This window comes from Cheilinus undulatus, linkage group 15 (assembly GCF_018320785.1).
Source record: "Cheilinus undulatus linkage group 15, ASM1832078v1, whole genome shotgun sequence".
Lineage (NCBI taxonomy): Eukaryota > Metazoa > Chordata > Actinopteri > Labriformes > Labridae > Cheilinus > Cheilinus undulatus.
Genome location: NC_054879.1, coordinates 41173140 through 41194753, shown reverse-complemented (window position 1 = coordinate 41194753; position 21614 = coordinate 41173140). Strand labels below are relative to the sequence as shown.

The following is a 21614-nucleotide window of genomic DNA, read 5'->3' as shown; positions in this document are numbered from 1 at the left end:
CTCTCCTTCAGATAGAACTTAAGGTATGCATGTGATAACGTAAATAAAATGAAATAAAATGTACACATTAGTTTTAGGGAATAAAAGGGGATTAAAGTGGTAAATCTTGTAAATGATGATGCAAAGATAATGAGCAAATGTTCTCCTGTTGTTAAACGTCAGGATTCACGTCAATAATGTCACGTCAGGGTGTCAAACTAGACAACAATGTATGAAAAATTCTGACATGCTAGTCTTGTTGAATTGTGCTCATTAAGGAATCGTACGGAGTCTTGGACGTGTCGTCAGTTATGTCAAACTACAAGACGGTTTGTCGCTCCCGATTCTCAAAATCGGGCCTGAGTTTTGACAAGCTGCGATGTCGCAGTCGGACTTAAATCTTTCTGAATTTGTGTAGTCTGATCCGGCCTTTAGAAAGCTATGTGTTGAGTTTACTCAAATTGGACCCCAAAGCAGAGGTGGAGGCAGGCAGATATCTTGAACAAAAGTTTATTGCAAAAAAACAAAAGCAAAGCAGGTTGTGGAGACAGGGTTCAGGCTGGCGAGGCAAAAATCTTTCAGACTGGAGCAGCAGCTTGGCACACTGGAGACCTGAGCACAACAGATAAAACACAGGTAAGCAAAAATCCACAAACGGTTCAAAACTTCTCAATAACACTGGAGACAAAGGGTGTAGAGCTCTACCATACTAGCCAGAATTATCTGACAGCGTGGTTGACTTCAGACCTGGCCTTTAAAGGGAGCTTGATTAGCGGAGTGACCACAGGTGTGTCTAATCAGCTGCTGCAACAGAGTCAGCCTCACCCTGTCTCACACAGACCTTGCAGAAAACAGAAAGGGAGGAGGAGACAGAGCCACAAACAAGAAAACTACACAGAATCATCACACTATGCCCTCTACTCCCTCTACTTAAAGTTATTAAAGCGCAAAACTGACAGCTCATATGATCATGAGAGTTCTTGGCAGGCTCATGATGCAGATGTTGTTAAAGTTGAAGAAGAATAGATCATTATTTAAATCTAATCTTAAATACTATTTCAGATTATATTTTTGCAGTTGAGTATTGATGGATTGAATTAATTAGTTTCTATTGGAGGCATAGCTGCTATTCAAGTGCCTATTTATGAACTTAAAAGGTTCCCGACTTCACTGTTGTGAGTCTTTTTTCTAAACATCTGTTGTGTCCTCCTTTTCAAAATGATCTTAGACATGGTGGTAGCTGTGTTGAGCAAAAAGTCTGATGTTGTTCAATCATGTATCTGGTCTAAGTCGAACTATTTGCTCTGGAGAGATAACATTGGTGAAAGCCATCAAATAAAAAATAAACTGGAGCAGTAAATTATGTTAAATGCAGAAGAAATCTTTGCTGTTTTGACAGTTCAACCCTCGTTAGTTGAAAATAGTTAGTTTTCATGTTGATATCAGAGAGATTCCCTTTAGGAAAACAAATCAATAAAAAAAACATAGTATTCCCAATAAAAATGTTTCTTAAAATGACTGCATAACTCAAAAGTCGGCACATTTTGCAGGCCTTGACCAGTGAACTGTTGTCGGCTTAAAGGTGAAGATGTATTTTGATCACATTGCTTTATTTGTAACCACAGAGTGATGTGAGGTATTCGTTTTAAAAGGCTAGACTGAAGCTTGTGTATTGATCTCTCACCTCTGGAGAATTAGCGAGGTGAATCCATGCATCACCAAGCATCAGTATGTCGAAGTGACAGAGCTGTTACAAACTGTGGTGTCTTTACAGAAAGATTCTTTTTCTGTGAAGAAATGGGGTGTGAAAAAGATGTCTATCCTTTTCTTTCATTCCAACATGCTTTTTGTTATTCTTCTTTTGTAAGTGTCCTCTCCTTTTCTAGTTACTTTATCCTTGGCTGAGGGAGGAGGTTGCATAGACGGCCTTTCTCTCAGACTGGGAAACTTTGAGGGTTTAGAGTACTTTGTGCTGATCCTGGAAGTCAGAAACATCAGGGCCACACAAGGTGAGACAGGATGTCAGTGGCTGTGTTACCTGAGGTGTTATTCCTGTTTTAGGTGAAGGCTGCTGTTAAAATCATTTTTCTCTAAGTAGTTACAGTACCTTGGAGTGTTAGAAGAGACTTAAGCTTCAATATTCTCAAACTGAATCCATATATATGACAGCAATGTTGGTTGTTGCAACGATGGGGATAATTATATTTTAAATTGCTGTATTTTCCTCCTAGTATAATGAAAATGATTTAAAAAAAATCTCAAAATAACTCTTAACTCTGGATGGAAGCTGCTCCTTACATCTTCCTACTGGAATCTCTACAAACTTTACCACATGGTTTTTCCTTGCCACTCGTAGAGTCCACCATTTTCACACTGTTAGATCAAGCCAGCGAGTGGGGCTCAATGGGTGATGGGTACGCAAGGGCTGATGGTAGCTGTAGTTCCCACTCCCTTTGCTCTGCTCCTTTTAAAAAAATAGACTTTTTGCCCTTAAGACCTATGCTTCTGTCACCGCAATACAGGGAGATTAATGACACCGTTAATCTCTATCTGGGAGTTAGCTGAGCACAGGTATACGGCATTAAACACTACTGTTTCAATGAAAACAACACAGGGTCTTTCAATTGTCACTGTTGTTCTTGTATATTTGTCCAGAAATTCAACATATTGAGGATACTTCCACAAAGTAAATGTTGCCCTTTCTGCCATCTCACTAACTGAATTAGCTAGCTACACATGCTCACTGACACAGCCTGAGATTTACCTCCCATCGCCCAAAGTTAGAGAGAATCAGAGAATGAAATGAAAAAAGAAATACAGTTTTTTTGCCTTTTTTTTTTTTTTTTTTTTTTTTTTTTTTTGGGTGGGCTTTTTATTGAAGCAGTTAGCCGACTAGGACCCAGAAGCAGAGCATGGGCCTAGGTTGAAGGTGAAAGAAGTTTATTTAACAGGGGGTAATGGTGCAAAACAATGGTGAGTGAGTTAGATATTGGCAGGCTGAAGCACTGTTAAGAAGTAGGAGACACTGAGAAGAGGATAAAATGTGCTAGCAAAGCAAAAAAGGCACTTGCAAGTTACTTGCAAAAGCACAATGATGACTTCCTTACACCAGACTTTGCTAAAACTCTTAAAAGACGCTAAAATGACTGAGATCTGCAACCTTCTCACATCTAGAGACAATTTGTCAGCAAGCCATTCTCAGACTAAGATTTTGCAAACACTGTGGGTCACTAACTCCAAGACTAGAATATGATTCCTTTTGAGTAGGCCTGTAGTCAACCAAAGAAAACTTGGTGGATCAAAATCGCACCCAGGCACTGACCAATAAATTGGTCGTTCAGGTAAAAAAATAAAAGAATTTAAAAACTAAAAAAAGAAAAAAAATCACCTCATTGGAGACCAGTTTGATCCATACAGGTTCCTTACTGCACCTGCTTGGTGTTCTAAATGATCCTAAAATGAACATAACATCCCGTCTGACCAAAAACTTATTGATTAAGAGTTGATCAACATGCACCTACCTTTGATCTCTGTGATCCCAGCACAGTAACCCTTTAAACTCATACAGCCTACAAAATAACCTCAGATCATTGTTTTTCATATATTTATGACGGTAACTATTAACAGGATTACTTGATTTAGCCAGCCCCGTGTCATTTTACGAGCATAAAGCAAACAGTCTGCAATTTTTATTTACAGAGATGAGAGGGATAAAGTTTGCCCGTCGGGACTCAATGACTAGCAGACATCGCCCTTTATCTCCTCTGCTTTCTGCCTGTCTATACCAGAAGCTGGTGCTTACGTGAACACTTAAAGGAGATTATAATAGGAGATTATTAAAGGAGATGATACCAAGCTGCCTATTTGCCAACAGGTGAAATAAACTGACCGCGGGAATTGAAGCAGTGAGGGAGGGCAGAGCAGAGACACTCAGCAGCGCCACTTCAATACAAACAGCCTTCATCTTTGTGACAAGTTGAAGATATGTTGTTTCTGAGCGTTACTGCTGTAAAAATATCAGAAAATATACCACTCTGCAGCACTTTGTGTGCTTCTCTACCTGTATTTCCCAGAGCTGCATTGCTCCTCTGTCCCCAGCAGCACATCTCTCTATATCAGCCAGCTGCGCACTACTGCTTCTGCCCCCTGGTCAGCGCAGGGGGGAGGGGGCGACTCGTGGACCAGGGTGATCTTGGTCAGACAAAAGCTTTTCAACCAAATACTTGACCAATCAAATAGAAGCTGTCAGCCCTCTTTATTTTATGAATGAAGTGAATTAATGTGCTTACACATAACAGCGGCTCCCATTGGTCGTGGTTGACGGTCATGTCGCTGAGAAACACAATTTGCATACGACCAGACTTAAGACTTACGACAATATCAAGCACATTTGATATTATCATAACACCAAGACTGAAGAAAGGCTGCCTTAAAACGTCTAAAATCGAGTCTTATGACCATCTTACACCCAACAACTGAGACAACAGGAGCAAACTGCAACTTTAGCAAGACTCCCATGATTTTACTCCGACTTTGGAATTTTGTCTGCGATTTTAAATCGGAGGAAAAGTCCTCTGGTGTAAGGTCTCCTTTAGTCACCATTGAGAGAGCCAGGTTACCACTCATGAAGCTGAAGGAATACCCTGATGTTTGGGGGCTCAGCACAAGCTGATTCTGTCACACAATAACTCAGGATCTTGCACCATATTGTAGCCTCTTAGGAGCTTACTTCTTTTTGCATATGAGCAAATACAAGCAATTTCTGCAGTACATAACAGAATACCAAAATAGTTACCAAGGTCATAGAGGCATATAGCTGCTTGGCTGTAGCTTTAGTTTCAATTCAGTTGCAGAACTGTTAAATTAATTTTAGCAACAAAAAATCTGAGTGCTCAAACAAACTGGTAAATAATGAATTACAACTCTGCTCTTTAATTCAAAATGACATTTTTGATGTATCAATTATGAAGGCTTTTATCAATTATCACAGTAAAAATGAACTTATTATATTAAACAACATACAACTTGCTATTTACGGTAAATAATGTAAACAGAAAAAGAAAGGTATGACAAGAGACATGTTTACTGTCTGTATATCTTGCACATCCACCTTCACGTCAGTCTTTCATTCCTCCACACACATGTAAGAGAATAATTGTGTTCGGTCTAGAGAGTTTTAGGAAAAGTAGGAGTATCGTCCAGTTAGTGCTGCCCAATGCTTGAGATTTATCCAGAGCTTTGTCGATCATTCCAAAGGTCCAGCTTATCTTGAGTGAGTCAGCCAAACAGGCTCTCACCTGACCCTCTAAAGCTGCTTATCTGGGGGGGCTCACTGAGGTGCTGGAAGTCCTTTATAAAGTCTGACTTAGTCATGGCATTCAGTCGGTATCCCAGACTCTACAGATGTGTGGTGACTCCCTACAAGCAAACGGCTCGACTAAAGAGAGCAGTGATGAGATTTTAGGAGGAGTGCTGGGAAAGAGATACACTAAATGTTTTAAGAAGGACTGACTTTGGCCGAAAAGAAAAGCTGTGCAGCCTCCTGGACCGTTGAGAGTTTGTTGCATGGATGTGACTTGCTTACTAGTCAGTCTCCTGTTCATGTGTAGTTGGTTTTAGAGGACATGCAGAGTGGAACAGTTCCCCCTCCTCTGTCTCAGTGGTGTCTTCATGGAGCCTGGAGGCAGAGGCTGTAGTTGTGATTGAGTGTGGGAGAGACACTCCTTTCCCTCATCAGCAGTCTATTACAGACAAGGACGCACAGTTTGACTGCAGACAGATCCACCCTCCAGCACAAGTCCTGATTTCTGTCCGCTAAATGTGCCTTGCATCATGAGCCATTTCTCTCCAGTAGCTGTGAGGGTTTGTTTCTGCTGAGTTCCAGAGTGTAGAGAGTCAAGAGAGCCTCTAAGAAAAACAGTATTCACCCAAGGGTGGTGCCTTATGTGCTATGTCACACAGAGGGTTGTGCAGATTGTTGGATGAGGTGATTTTTCTTGGGTCATCTAGTCCAGTGGTTCTCAACTGGTGGCTCAGGACCCTAGAGTGGTTTTCAGTGTTTCTGCAGTGGATTGTGTGCCTGAAAAAGACACTCTGTGCCAAATAGTTTATTATTACCGGTAGCCTTAAGCAGGACAGTCATCCATTGATTTTCTTACATTATTTTGTTACATATTTACATCATGTTGCATTATTTTGGGACATGAAATCTGTTTTTCCAATGATGATGTGTTTACTTACTATCAGGAAGAGAAAGACTGGTTATTTTCAAGTTGTTTTTTACATCTGGAAAGCTGCTGTGTGCTGTTAGACATACTAATAAAGTGCACATTATAGAGTCAGCTTCTGATTACATTTTCCTCAGCAAAGATCCTTAATGAGTGATAAATTGGACTTTTCTCGCAGGATAAGAGATTTTGTCAGAAAACTCTCCCACACACGTAAAAGACAAAAATAAAGCAAAGACTGCTTTCTCCACAGGGGGCTCCAAAATCACTTTTAACAGAAAGTTCCTCACAGGAATTTTTAAGACTTTTTATGACGCTATTATTTTCCTAAACCGCAGCTACTAAATACCTGTAGCTTCACACTGAGATGATGATGTTGCATATTGCTGGCATCAGGCCAAAACCTTGTATCTCTATTTTTCACATTTTTTTCTTTTTTCTTTCATAAATCAGTGCTATTGGTCTCCCTTTACACCAGTCAGTAGGTTTTACAAAGTTTTAACCAATAAAAAGTTTCAAAAAGATGCTGACTAAGACCATTCAGGTTAATATTTAATTGAAAAAATTGTTTGTTTTTTTTTCATCCCTTGAGAAGTGTTGATTTTGGAGCAAGGAGGTTTTGGCCTGACAGCAGCGATATACAGTGCTTAACAAATTTAGTAGACCACCACCCAGGCTTATGCCACAGCTGCCCTAAATTATCAAAAAATCAAAATCATTTTTTTATGTTTCTGCAATGGTTAATACACCAATATGTAGAAGCTCTTTAACCCAAATGACGTTTCTAATGCTTACATATAACTGTTATTGTTATCCATGAATTTTCAAATTTACAGAGTTACAAAACAACTGAAAAAATAGTAAAGCACATTATTTTTCTTGTTTATGTCAAATTATAGTTATTTACTTGCATTCCTGAACAGAAAAATGAGTTTTAGTGGTTGAATGTTATGCTTGATTCATTTCTGACTTCTCAGAGAAGCCCAGTGAGCTGGCTCCAATTTGGGTAGAAAAGGTGAATTCAGTTTGAAATTCCTCATTCTTGTTCAAAATGGTAAAACGTGGAGAGCTCACTGAAAATGAAAGAGTCCGCATTAAAGCGCTTCATGATGCTGGATGGTCTCTGAGACAAATATGAGAGGTGGTCTAATAAATTTGTTAAGCACTGTATATATTTTTGATCACAGTTTTTTTTTAAATGTACGTTAAATTCAGGATTTTTAAACTTTCCTACTGGCACAGCAACCTCTGTAGCTTAGCCCCTTTAAGCCTGTTAACTTAAATAATAGCCAGAAAATTCTCATTTTTGTAATTAAAATATTTATTTAACCTTCTACCCAAATCCAAATAAAGGAAAAATTTCCTTAAAATTACATATATATTTTTTTTTGTATCACATTTGATACATTAAGGCATTTTTGGCAACAGATTATCCTCTGTAGGGCTTTTTTATAATTTATCTGCCTGTATTTAAAATATTTTTAAGTGATTTATTGATCATTTTGATTAGATAGAGTTCCCATAAAAGTGTGCATCAAATAAGATACAATAGGCATTTAGGGGTTATGTTCCATACACTTCTTAATAGTCAAATTCATCTTCGTATTGCTATACCAGTAAATGTGCACAGCCAACTCATGCTAAAATATGTTGACGTTTAGACCAGCTTTATTTTGTAAATTAGTCCAAAAAAGAACTGTGTTTACAGCTCTAGATTAAACAAGCAGAGCACTCCCAAAATATGTCAGCCTCTTTTATTTCACTATCTTTGTAAGTTGGTATTCGAATTAAATTAGTTTTTTTTTGTGTGTAGGTTGTTTGCAGTCACGTGATCCTGAATGTCAGTTGGGGGTCAGGAAGCAGGGACAGTCTTAAGTTAGTTCTTAACAGCTCTAAATGGACCTCTACATTACTGTAATCATCAGAAAATGTTCATTCACATTGAGTATGATCCCTACATTCTACAAAAAAAAACTGTGTCATTAATACTCTTCCCTTTCTGGTAATTGTAATTCAATTTACTTTTCCTATTTACATTAGTTCTACAAAATATAACCACAAATAAATTGGACTTTGTGAAGGCAGAATATCTGGGGGTTATCCACCCAGCAGTTTAAATGCAAAGTTTTAGATAGATCCAACTTAAACTACATGTATGCATCAATTATTTTAATGTAAGATATGCAATCCTGTTATGAACCATTCTTTTATGGTACAGCTTTGAATGCAGGACTTTTAACACTATTTCTACTGCCTGTAGTATAAATCTTAAGTAGATTAAGTAGATTATCTGTGTCCTTTTTCCACCGCTTGAATCACATTTTTGTGATGTAACAGCCTGTCATAATTGTTATCTCACAGCTTCCTGCATTATCAGCCTCCACAGCTGGATCTTCATGTGTTCTATTTCAAAGAAGGAAGATATTTCCCTCTGCATCCTGATTTGAAACTATAACTTAGAATTCAGTCTTTGCTGCCTTTTCTATCTGATTTAGTGTTGATAAGAATTACCTGCCTGCCCTCAGGACTCACTCAGCTATGAGCTCACTTTATCAAGATAGAAGAGGATGCTGCATTATAACAAGTCATTACTAACTCTAGCTAGCAGTGTCGAGAGCTGGACCACCTGGATAAGGCATGATTTATGTCTTAAGGGCAAAATTATGAATAACATTTTATGTTTACACATTTTTGGTTTATTTTTAAAGTTAATGCTGTGTAGTCACTTCAGCACACTGCAATGTTCCATTAGTGTAGCGTACTCTTGTAAACAGCAGCTTTCAAATAAAACCATCTGGGATTGTGTGACATGGTAAAGTAAAAGAACATGCATGACAATGTAATGACATTGTATGCAAATACGTGTACTTTGATATGGAGTTGCCCCCCCCCTTTTGCAGCTATAAGCTTTTGGTGTGTTTTTGTTGGAATTTGCGCCTCTTCATTCTGTATAGTATTTATGAGGTCAGGCGCTGATGTTGGACAAGGACTGGTTTGCAATCTCCATTTCAGTTCACCCAAAAGGTGCTTGATGGGGTTGAGGTCAGGGCTTTGTGCAGGCCGTTCAAGTTCTCCACTGAATTCATCAAACCATTTACTAATAGTCCTTGTTTTGTGCACTGGGGCACACTTATGTTGGAATAAACTGTTGACACAAAGTTGGAAGTGTAGCATTGTCCAGAATATAAGGGGCCTAGCCCAAAGCCTCATACCATTATCCCCCTGTGTGTAAACCCAATCCATGAAGCCGCACAGTTTTTGTGTTTACATTAATGCCAGAGAAAGTTAGGAACTCTTCATCTATGGAATCAGAAGAGCGTTGGTGACCTTTACATACCATGCGCCTAAGTATGTGTTGTTGACCCTAATCTGTGATTTTATGTGGTCTTCTGCTTTATGGCTAAGTTGCTGTTGTTCCTAAACACTTCCACTTTCTGACAAGATCCCATACAAATAATTGTGGAATATCCAGCAGGGATGAAATTTCACAAACTGTCTTATTGTAAAAGTGGCATTCATCACGGTACTAAGCTTGAAATAATGAGCTTGTCAGAATGTGCTCAAACGTGTGTGCTTGATTTTATACACCTATTGCAACAGGTGTGATTGATACACCTGATTTCAATAATTCACTTATTCAGCTAAACACTTTTGTCCTTAAAGTATAGTTCATTCAGTTCATTCAGCTGAAGAAAATTTCAGACTTTTCTCTTATATGAACACCATGGTCTCTCTGGGTGTTCCATTCCCACTTGTTAGCCTTTTACTTTTCCTTGAACACCAGGCAACAAGAGCAACGGGCCCATGTGTCTGTCTCTGGCACAGCGGCATCTGAAGTCTTGTAATTTTTATAGTCACATGGTGTGTTAAAGTAGGGTAATAACCTGTGTTCCCTGCTGTGGGTCGTTTGAAACTATACTTCTGTTAAATAATTTCACTTCATATGTCCCTAGTTGCAGTGTGATACATGTGGATAATTTGAAATGCAAATAAATTATTGCGACATGCATCCAAAACATGACAACACGGACAAACTTAAGGCCTTATATTTAAATCAGCCAGAATGTCACGGGGGAAAGGGGGGTTGTGGCTGGAAAACACTGGTACCAAATGCTGTAAAACTAAACAGTACCATGTGGTTAATGTGTTACCCTCCTGAAGCGGTACAAGCTCCTATTTAAATCCTAACAGTTAATCTTCGGTTAGCTGTGAAGAGATTTTATACAACTGAAATGTTTCTGGTCTTATTTTATGGACTCTCTAGACTTATGTGCAGATATAAAAACAAGGAGCTGCTTTAATATTGCAGCTGTATCTGTTCCAGCACAGTGATTATTCAAGTTCTCTAGAGGAGTTCACATCAGACTAAAGCTTTCTCGAGCATCACCATCTCCTTTATTGTTGTCTCTTTTCAGAAAAAATGGCATTGCATGGTTTGTTTGGGAATGTTTGCTCCTAGCTGATTTAATAGTCTTTCTGTAACTATGTTTGAATATAAACTAAAAAGACATGTTTATCTGTGTCATTTACAGCATCACAGGAGGAGGATCTAAGAAGGATGATGGAGAGAAGAAGAAAGAGGATGTTCTCAACATATTTTCTGTGGCTTCAGGCCATCTTTATGAGCGCTTTCTGAGGTGGGTCACTTTCTGTTCACAAAAGCACTCTGTCACCAGCTCACCTTTGAGGCTGTACTTTGGTGCTTTTCTTTCAGCTCTGATCCTTAAAATGATCCTTCAAAGTTTCTGTCTTTGTCAGAATCATGATGCTGTCTGTTCTCCGACACACCAACACACCTGTAAAGTTCTGGTTCCTCAAGAATTACCTTTCTCCATCTTTCAAGGTACAACACCGCTATTCACTTGCAATTTGTTTTATTGTTTGATAGCAGCAGTAAAAGGAAACACAGTTATTAACAAATTATCAACAAGATAAAAGGTAAATAATGTAGCTACTTTATGCATTGTTGCTGATTTGATCCATTGTTTTTCAAGTGGTCAATTAAAAAATGAATGTTTTAATGTAAACCAAACCTTAAATTACAGCTTAAGAAAAAAATAGGAGTTATCCAAAACAAAGAGTTTAATTATGTGTTTATGTTGTAAGGAAACATTTTTAATTTAAATTTTCTTCATTTTTAAATGATACGCTATAGAAATAAATGTTTAAGATAATTAGTTGAACTTTTTAGTCAAACTATTTCATTAAGTAAACAAAAGAAAACAGCTGTAATTTAGTGATTAGTCTGCTGATTGGCTAGCAGTATATGCTTTTGGACAGCCCTGGTATTTTTAGCTGTCTAGCTTGGAAGTGAACCTTTGGGCCAGTCTGAGGTCCTGAGCACTGAAGAACAGGTTTCCATTGAGGATATCTCTGTACCTTACTAGGGATGTGCACCGTTTATTGGTAAAACAGTTAAATGTGTTTATCAGATTAGACGGTGCAGGATTTACGAGTCAGTTAAACTAATTACCCATCATTTTTTATAAACACAGGATTGAAATCCCAGGCTATAGTGCTGATTTAAACTGTAATGATCCTCCCGACACTAGAGGCCGCTGTAGCTTCAGTTAATGGAAAGCCTTTCTGTCTGGGACTTCACCAGATGCAAATATGATAAGGTCAGCAGTGGCTTAGCGGTTAGCATGTTGCTGAAACAGCGCAGTATGACGGTTTTTTAAAGTAGTAAATGGTAATAAAGTGTTATGAAGGCTGTCGAGGGTTGAACTTCACGTGTAACTACTCACCCGAAGTGAGTGGTGTGCATATCAAAGCACAATATTAATCTGCAAAGAGGATCGAAGACTGGCGCCGCTAGCTTTCAATGTTAGCCACGCTGTAGAGAGTATATCAGGCTAACATCACACCCACTGACACAATAACCTTGTGAGGAATTTGACTGTTTTCTAGGGATTTTTCTCTTCCTCAGACTAGTCAGTTAAATGGAATTTAAATGAGCGTTTTGACAAATAGGGAAATTGACACTTAGGAAGATCCTTATACCTTACTCTATTTAGCTGTCCCTCAACCCTGACCAGTCTCTTTGTCCCTGCTGCTGACAAACACCCCCACAGCATGATGCTGCTACCACCATGCTAAACTGTTGGGATTGGTAAGGGATGCCTGGTTTCCTCCAGACATAACATTTAAAATTGAGACCAAACAGTTCAATCATGGTTTCATCAGACCAGTGAATTTTGTTTCTCACAGGCTGGGAGTCTTTAAGGTGCTTTTTTGCAAACTCCAAGCAGCTTTCATGTGTTTTGCACTGAGTAGAGGCTTCCGTCTAGCCACTCTGCCCTGATCAGTGGAGGACTGCAGTGATGGTTGTCCTTCTGGAACTTTGTCCCATCTTCACATAAGATCTCTTGAGCTCAGTCAGAGTGAACATCATGTTCTTGGTCTCCTCTCTTACTTAGGCTCTCTCTCTCCAGTAGCTCAGTTTGGCCAACAGCCAGCTCCTGGAAGAGTCCTGGTTGTGCCAGACAAAAGTTGAAGTCCTAGACACCCAGTATTACATAAGTTTTTTGGTTTTGGTTGAAAAAAACACAAGCTGCACACTGTCTTAATTTCCTAAATAGATTTGTAGCATTTTTTCATAGAAATACTGCCATCATATTGGTGAAATTTGACTGTTTTTTCTCTCTTAATCCCAGCAGGTGTTGGTTAAAACTATGGTCAGGGGTCTGAATTTGTCTTTAAAGCTTGGGTTCCTTTTAATACCATTGATCATGACAACTGTAAGCTCTGATTAAGTGTGCTGAAGAGGCATGAGTAATGATATAGTGAAACATCAGTGGGAGTTCACATCACAAAAAAATACTAAATATCTCTTCACCTCAGCCAGGAGTTCCGAATATTTTCATGGACATTCAAGTAGAGTGTTTTTTTATTTTTCTATTACTCCTACTCCTCAGAACTACACAGAAGACTCTACAACCAAATCACAGCAGGGATGACATGTAGAAAACCACCCCCTCTGATATGATATCATTAATTATAGTAATCAATAATATTGTATTGTTTCAAATGCATAGTTTCTAAAGTTTTGCCAGCCTTAGTGCTTTTAGCATTTAACTGTTTACAACCTAAGGTAATTTTCACAGTCCTCATCCATTTGTGTGAGACTTTCTCCCTGAATGAAAACAGACTTCTGGAATGTTTTCAGAAATGAACTCCTGTATTTTATTTATCCTCTGCTGTTTTGTTTTTGGTGCGTTCAGGAGACAATCTCTCACATGGCAGAGGCATACAGCTTTCAGTACGAGTTGGTTCAGTACAAGTGGCCTCGCTGGCTTCACCAGCAGACTGAGAAGCAGCGCATTATCTGGGGATATAAGATCCTCTTCCTGGATGTTCTGTTCCCTCTGGCTGTGGACAAGATCATCTTTGTGGACGCTGACCAGGTGAGGATTAAGCTGAAGTGATATAGAAGAGAGCTTTGTGTAAGTGCGTGACTTTAGATGAGAATTGCCTCTATCAGTGTCAATGCTAGTGTGAAAATTGGATGACATGGTGAAGTGTCCTGAGTCTTGTCCATGCTTACTGATGCTCTCCCTATTTCTTCACAGATCGTCCGGGCTGATCTGAAAGAGTTGAGAGATTTCAACCTGGAGGGCGCTCCTTATGGCTACACGCCATTTTGTGATAGTCGCAGAGAGATGGAAGGCTATCGCTTCTGGAAGACTGGCTACTGGGCCTCACATCTAGGACACAGAAAATACCACATCAGGTTTGTTTCATATCAAGCCTTTGGAGAGTCATGCCATGTCATGCCAGTGTCATAAGTGTTACCTGTTGAATGCAAGCTTTACATTTGTATAACCTTACAAAGCAGAAGGATTGGCCAGATTCCATGTCTGTCATCAGGCAGATCCACCTCGCAAACCTCCAGTTTGAAAAGACTGTGCCAGGTCAGAGAACAGACTGAACCAACCAGCCTCATTTAAGGAGAGCAAGTTGTTGCCTACAGGCAGGGTTTGGTTTTACAGGAGACAGATAGCAATGGCAATGCTGCCCGGTAGCTTTACCCTCACATGCAGCACTATGGCGACAGTTTCATCAGAACTGGACCACATTTCTTTATTTAATAAAAACCAAAGAAGAGCGCTGAAAGCTTTCCTTAACAGAAAAGATGTTTCGCTCCTTTCCTGACATGTTTCTGCATGAGTTTGCAGTAGTTATGGGCGGGGTTTGGTTTTACTATAAGCCGGTATATAATTTCAAGGCACTTAGAGCAGCAGTATAACAAAAAGGAAAGAACAGAAGTCCAACAAAAAAATCACAATAGGTAGATGATTTTAAATATAGTTCTCAGATACTGCCAGTAATTGCATTTAAATACATGAACAAAGCTGAACGATTCAAGTATGAAATTGAAAGCCAAGAAGAGTTAAAGTGCAAAAGAGAAATATTTCAACCGGAAAAAACATATGAACTGGATGATGTCAAATTGACAAATATTGAGTAAACAAAGTGGTTGAACTGCAATAATAAAATGTAAATTAATAAATAAAAATATAAACAGCGGTATATGAAGTGCACAGGGTAGAAAAAGGCATCAGAAAAAGGACAAAATGTAAAGTAAAAAAAGTAGCTTCAAGATAATGAGTATAAAACATGTCCTGTTCAACTGTAGTTACAATTGTGCAAATGTAGTTTTTAAGCACTTTAAGATATGCCTGGGTAAGACATGACCAAAATAATTATTTACAGAATTTAATTTTACTTTTTCATTCTATTTATTTTATTTTACTTTTTCATTCTATTTATTTTATTTTTATTCAAGTGAAAAAAAAAAACCTTTCTACTACCTCAGGTTATGTTCAAATATAGCTCTGTTGTTGTTTTTTTTATGCACTTTTTCATGTCCTTTTTCATGTTGCCAAATTTAAAGAGAGACTTTGAATAAAAGTACAGATTTTTCATCAGATTGATCTGTATCAGTTCAAAATTTGACATTACCAGCTGCCAACTGGGAGCCGAACATGTCTGGCCTGGCTACATTTCTTGATTTTAATATTTGGTCCAGTTGAATTTGTAATTAAATAGCCCTGGTCTATATGGAGTGTCAGGTTAGCCCTAGAAAAGGCTGATAATAATTCTGCTACAGACCACTCATATATTACCTGATGTTTTTTACTATTCACACTGAATCATAATACAATACTTCTTTTAGTAAAAAGAAACCACCGTACTGTTAAGGGGTCCAAAATACTTGGAAAATATTACCGGTCAGAATATTGTACAAATAGAGTCAAAGCCTCAACGATCATGAGCAGACATCTCTCACTTTGCTTGCACATTGTCGCTTGGATTAAGGGAATCATCTAGAGGAATTATTCATTACTCTGCAAGACTGTGTCATATTTGGGAATTGGGAAGGGCTAAAAATAACAAGGAAAGAAGGGGAACTGTATTTTTGTTTTGCTGTATTTAAAGACTTGAAGCACTGTAGTTGTTTTTTGTTCTGACTGAATTTAAAAAAAACTGTTGGACAAAGTTGAATCTTTTAAGAAGTTATTGAATTTCACTTTAAGCAGGCAGTAGAAATTAACAGCTGTACCAGATGGTGGCTCTGTAAAATCAGCTAAAAATAGTTGGATTGGTTATTAAACTAAAATAAGACCCCTTTGTGCAAATACATTTTGATTGTTCTGATCAAAACAGAGGAAAAGGGAGTTTAAAATTAAATTTATGGGCTTCAGTACCTGGAGGTACTGTGTTCTTCTGAGTTTCCATGGTGACTGTACCCCATCAGATATAGACACAACTCCTGTGTTGGTATTTGAGCATGTCATCCTTGTATACAGCTATGGTGTTTGTGATAAATAAAGCTCTAGTGCTTAAATATAAAAGTTCATCTCTGTGCTGTGCACCAAACACTGACTTCTCCCTCTGTCAGTGAGAGGGCTCATCGTGAGCCGACCAGTTCATGAACGGAGAGAGGGAGCATAAACTTTCCATTTTACCTCCGGCTGATGAGGACAGGAGAAAGGAAAAGTCAGAAACCACAGTGATTTGAAAGGATGCCAGTGTGCTGCTGAGCTCTGGCAGAACAAAAAGCAGTGAGGGTGAACGATCCACATCAGTGAGTCCAGATAAACATGATGTGGTGAATCTCCTCTGGCAGAACAAAATCTAATCGTGAAACTACAAAGTCTACACTTTTGGTTCATTAATATGCTATATGAGGAGCAATTATCAGAACATGCCTTAGGTATTTATTTTTATTACACTGTTATTTTTGTTTTATTAAGTTATTCCTGTGGGCTCTCCAGTTCAGGGAATGGTTTACTCACACTTACCCTCTCTGCTTTTCCGCTCTCCAGCGCTCTGTATGTCGTAGATTTAAAGAAGTTTCGGAAGATTGCAGCAGGGGATCGGTTACGAGGCCAGTACCAGGCTCTAAGCCAAGACCCCAACAGTCTGTCCAACCTGGACCAGGTAAGAAACCCAGGGATTTTTTTCAAGTTTCAATAAAAACATGCAGATGGATCCAATTATTCAATGTCTTTTTTTTTTTAAGGACCTTCCGAACAACATGATCCACCAGGTGGTCATCAAGTCTCTCCCACAGGAGTGGCTTTGGTGTGAGACGTGGTGTGACGACGCCTCCAAAGTCACAGCTAAAACTATAGACCTGGTGAGTCTTCAAGCAATTTACTGTAAAATCCAGAATAAAGTTAGCACAGGTAGCTGAGACCAAGGCTGTTTTGGGGTTAAACCTGTTTAAAGCATAGTGGAAAAGGCCAAGCGAAGTCCACTATGAGCAGATTCTGTACTCTTTTCTGTACTGTCTGTTTTGTGGAGTTGGCAGTGTTGCTCGCTTCTATCCTGGTAGTTGAGGTCTTAGCCTATGGTAACTCTCAGTACATTTACATGCAGTGAGAAGAAGTGGGATTATTGTGTAAGTCCAACTTAAACTGAACTTTTAAAATGCTTGTAAACTTGTTTGTCCAACTGATATAGAGTTTCTAAAAAAAATGGACAAAAACACCAAGATAATTGTACTGGACTAGGCGTTCTGTGAATGCTGCATAGCCTCGATGCCTGGCTTTGTCCCTGAAGAAGAGCAGCATAAATGTTAAGCATATCCACAGTTGCATTGTCTTCTGATTTTAAATATCACTTTCCTAGAGGGTTAGCTTTCTTTGCGTTTGTGACTAAATTAAAGTGTAGAGTTTGTACAAAATATTCAGAGTTGTACATTTGTCCATGTTTTCACCAGTTAGCACCGCTGTCCTTAGATCTTCTTTGCAGGTTAACATTGATAGTCTTCTGCTGAATATCGTTACTAAATGCTTCAGTTTTGATAATAATAATAATAACTACTATTACAAAGTGTTTTAACGAACATAGCAAAGGCATAAACTCAGGGGTTAATGAAATAATCAACAATCAAACTAAACAACTAAACAAGTATTTCCCAAATGCTGTTAAACAGAGTGGAGAATTTTTAACACAGCTTTTCCAAACATCCTAGTTTTATTTTGGATGCTTACATTATTTGGCTTTGTGCACAGGAACAAAATTATTTTACTGAAACCAAAAACTACCAGTGTCAAAATTATTAGCCCCCTTTAGAACTGACCTTTCAGTCATAGCAAAAACCTCTGTTAGTCAATGATGTGCCTTAACTTTGCAATGCTCAAAGCCCGTAAAATCAAGTTAAAACCAAGGGTTATTTCCCAGTTTAGACACAGTATAAAAGCTTCAGAAAGGATTTTTTTTATTTGTTTAACCTTTATTTAACCAGATAATTCCCGTTGAGATTGTGATCTCTTTTACAAGGGCGACCTGGCCAAGAGGTCAGCAGCACACGTCATAATAAATAATACATTTCAGTGTCAGATCACAAGAATAAGTTAAAAACAAACAGTACTATAGAAAGTGCATAGGTATTTGCAGATAAAGTGCTGGAAAATGACTCACAAACAAATCTATAAACACAGGCACTGTTCTGAGGTCTCACAATGTCTGTCGTTTAAGACCGAACGAAATGCTCCAAGTGAAATGAGTTCAGACAATTTCAAGTCAGTCTGGAGAGAGTTCCATGCCGAGGGGGCAGCAAAACTGAACGCTTTTTTCCCCAATTCAGTTCTGACATGAGGAACGAGCAGATGGACAATGCTGCTAGAGCGCAAGGCTTAATGGCCTTCAGTTCTTTGAAGAAGAGTACACAAATAAGAAGGAGCCAAGCCAAGGAGAGCCTTATAAATTAGAGTCATCCAATGGGTGTACCTGCGAGCATTCAGAGAGGGCCAGCCAGATTTGGCATAGAGTGAACCACTACAACCAGTGACAAACCTCAGCGCACAGTGATAAACAGTATTCAAAGACTGTAGACATTTAGCTGAAACAGTCATATATAGTACATCACCATAATCCAGCAATGGTAGAAACATTGCAGATACAAGGTATTTTCGAGCACTGAGAGAGAAGCAGGACTTGTTTCTGTAATAGAAACCAAGTTTAACCCTTAGTTTGGTGACCAAACTGGCAATATGAGCTTTGAAAGAAAGCTCACGATCAACAATAAACCTAGATATTTATAGATGGACACCAGCTCAATGGGTACACCCTGAGATAGTGCGGATATTCCCTGGTAACTCACTCTTATTTGAAAAAAACATGGGTTTGGTTTTATTTGCATTTAAAACCAGTTTGAGCTTCTGCAGACGAGACTGGAAAAGCATCTGAGCTGCCACTTGAGAAGGCACCATGCCAAAACCAAAAGAAATCAGTTTAGACTTGAGAAAAAGAGTTGTTGATGCTCACAAAGCAGAAGGATCTACAAATTTATCACAGCGTTTCCAAGAGTCAAGAACTGGAATGAGAAGTAAAACCAAGAAATTCAATGAGAGCCATACAGTCCAGAACAAGCCTGGCAGAGGTAGGAAGAGAATGATTTCAAAGACCCAGTAAAGAAGAGTAGAGAGAGTTGTGTCTAAAGACCCCAGGACAACTAACGAGACACTAGAGAAGGACTTTGCTAAGCCAGGAACTGTAGTGTCAAAGAAGACCATCACTAGAACCCTGCACAGGAATGGACTGTGTGTCTTCTGCAGACTAAGAGAAACTCAGCTTCTGCAGAAGACACACCTTCAAGCCAGACTGAGGTCTGCTAAGGACAACCTGGAAAAGGATTATGAATACTGGAAGCATTTCCTTTGGTAAGATGAAACTAAACTAGAGCTCTTGGTCATAGAGACATTGCTTATGTTTGGAGAAAGAAGGGAGAGGGTATCATCCAAAGAACACAGTCCCTACAGTGAAACATGGTGGTGGGATTATTATGCTGTTGGGAAGCTTCAGTGAGTCTGGAACTGGAAACCATGTCAAGGTGGAAGGAACCATGAAGAAAGAAGGATATGTGGGATTTAGAAAGATAACCTGAAGCAGTCAGCAACAAGACTTGGTTGAGGTTGTCGCTTTGTCTACTAACACAACAACGACCCAAAACATATGTCACTCCTGGTGAAGAACTACCTTCAGAAGACCAGAGCGTTACTGAGTGGCCTGCCTAAAGCCCTGACTTAAATCCCAATGAAAATCCATGGGGTGAACTGAAGACGAAGGTCCATGCCAGAAGACCATCAAATCTGGAGGAGCTGGAGAGATTGGGCTAAGAAAAATGGGCTGGGATTCCTCTGAAGACGTGTCAGAGACTTGTTGAAAACTACAACAAATGACAGCAGGCTGTTATCCAGAAAAAAGGAGGCACGATTGACTATTGGCTTAAAGGCGGCTAATAATTTGACCCTGGTAGTTTTTGGTTTTTGTAAAATAAAACAAAACAAAAAAACAATTTCAGCATCCAAGTGAAACTAGGTGTTAAAAATTATTTGCTTTGTTGAACAGAACTTCAGAAATACGTTTAAATCAATGAAATTTTCAAAGGGGGGCTAACAATTTTGTTCTCATAATTATGATATGGTTTGAATATAAAACAAATAAAACAAAAATAAAACTAAATAGAGACACAAACGGCATCACTTCTGTAGAGATAAAATAGATAAGAGGGTTACAAGTAAGGGAAGTAAAAACAGAGGATTTTAAGACAGAGTCAGAGCCGCACAACGAATGAAAGAGTGATCAGATTAAAATAAATGAATAACTGAAGGAGAAATCATTTAAAATCTATTCTTTAAAACTGAGTTTTAAGGATTGATTTTAAAAGATGTTACTGAACCTGTGAGCCTTATCCCCCAGGACAGGTGGTTCCAAAGTCAAGGGGCAAACGCCGATCTCTTTTGGATTTTAGGGTGCTTTCACACTCGGATCCCGGATCCAAATGCACTTGAGCCCAAATTCTGCTTCATTTTGGTAGTGTGAATGCAAACAAACCGTGCCTGGGCTGCATGGGGAGGTGGTCTTGGGCGCGATTCAAGTGGACTCTGGCTCCATTCGGATGAGATGTGAATGCAACCGCGCTCGGATACGGGACAAAGCATCCAATCAGCTTTATGACGTTATCGTAAAAGCTAAACTTCTTTCCATGGCGCGGCAATTTGTTCACATTTTCCCTCAATAAGGGGTGGAAATCATCAGAACGCCGCGGCGTCATTCAAAACAACTGGGCCTAATGTGAAAGCACCCTTAGTCTCAACTTTGGAATGACCAGGAAGCTCCAGCCCAAGGATCTTTTTGATTTGAAATTGATTGATTTATGAGGAACTGTTTCACCCCCAATGAGAAATTCAAAATTTAACAAGCATCAATTCATCATCTAATCTAACTGTTCCTTTCAGTAAATCCCTTTTGTCTTCCGTGTTATAATTCTTCTTTCACATGTTGGAAAACAACAGTGATTGCTCCATGTTTGCGGCTGTTTTTGTTCCAATAGTGAACTGTAGCTGCTGCAGCACAGAAAAGCAGAATATTCTCAGACACTAATGTCCATAAGCTTCTTGGCATTTAGGAGACGACTGAGGAGCTCTCCTGTAGTCTCCTAAACTAATTTAGAGAATTACTGGCCGGCCTCCAGCAGACCGGAATAGGAAGCATTGTCTTGTTGCGGTTTAGGACACCCACTTGGTAATTCAGACACAAGACACAGCCTAATGTCCTTTTAACAGAATTGGAAATCAAATTAGGTTCAAATGGCCGCCACAGACAGTGCTGGGAACAGCATTAAGACTTGTTGGGGGAAAGTGGCGCTGGTGGTGTGACTGATGGGTTTTATCTGCTTTTGTCTCCTGCAGTGCAATAACCCAAAGACCAAGGAGCCCAAGCTAACAGCTGCAGCTCGGATTGTTCCTGAATGGGTGGAGTATGACAATGAGATAAAACAGCTGCTGAGACAAGTCCAGGAGCAGGAAGACGCAGAAACGCACAAGCAGACCCGCTCCCCCTCAAAAGATAAGAAAGGTTTGTGTCCATAAGGTTTGTCTAGGAAAAACTCCT

The 21614-nt window shown here is 39.1% G+C and overlaps 1 protein-coding gene across 1 annotated transcript in view; it reads left to right on the top strand.

Annotated features, from left to right (window-relative positions):
- Nucleotides 1-21614, top strand: part of uggt2 (UDP-glucose glycoprotein glucosyltransferase 2) — a 72372-nt gene that overhangs the window by 47337 nt on the left and 3421 nt on the right. The window contains exons 33-39 of the mRNA XM_041807191.1: nt 10739-10843; nt 10965-11049; nt 13430-13612; nt 13778-13938; nt 16538-16652; nt 16735-16851; nt 21413-21578. Coding sequence (XP_041663125.1) covers nt 10739-10843; nt 10965-11049; nt 13430-13612; nt 13778-13938; nt 16538-16652; nt 16735-16851; nt 21413-21578 — 932 coding nt within the window. The remainder of the gene's footprint in view (nt 1-10738; nt 10844-10964; nt 11050-13429; nt 13613-13777; nt 13939-16537; nt 16653-16734; nt 16852-21412; nt 21579-21614) is intronic.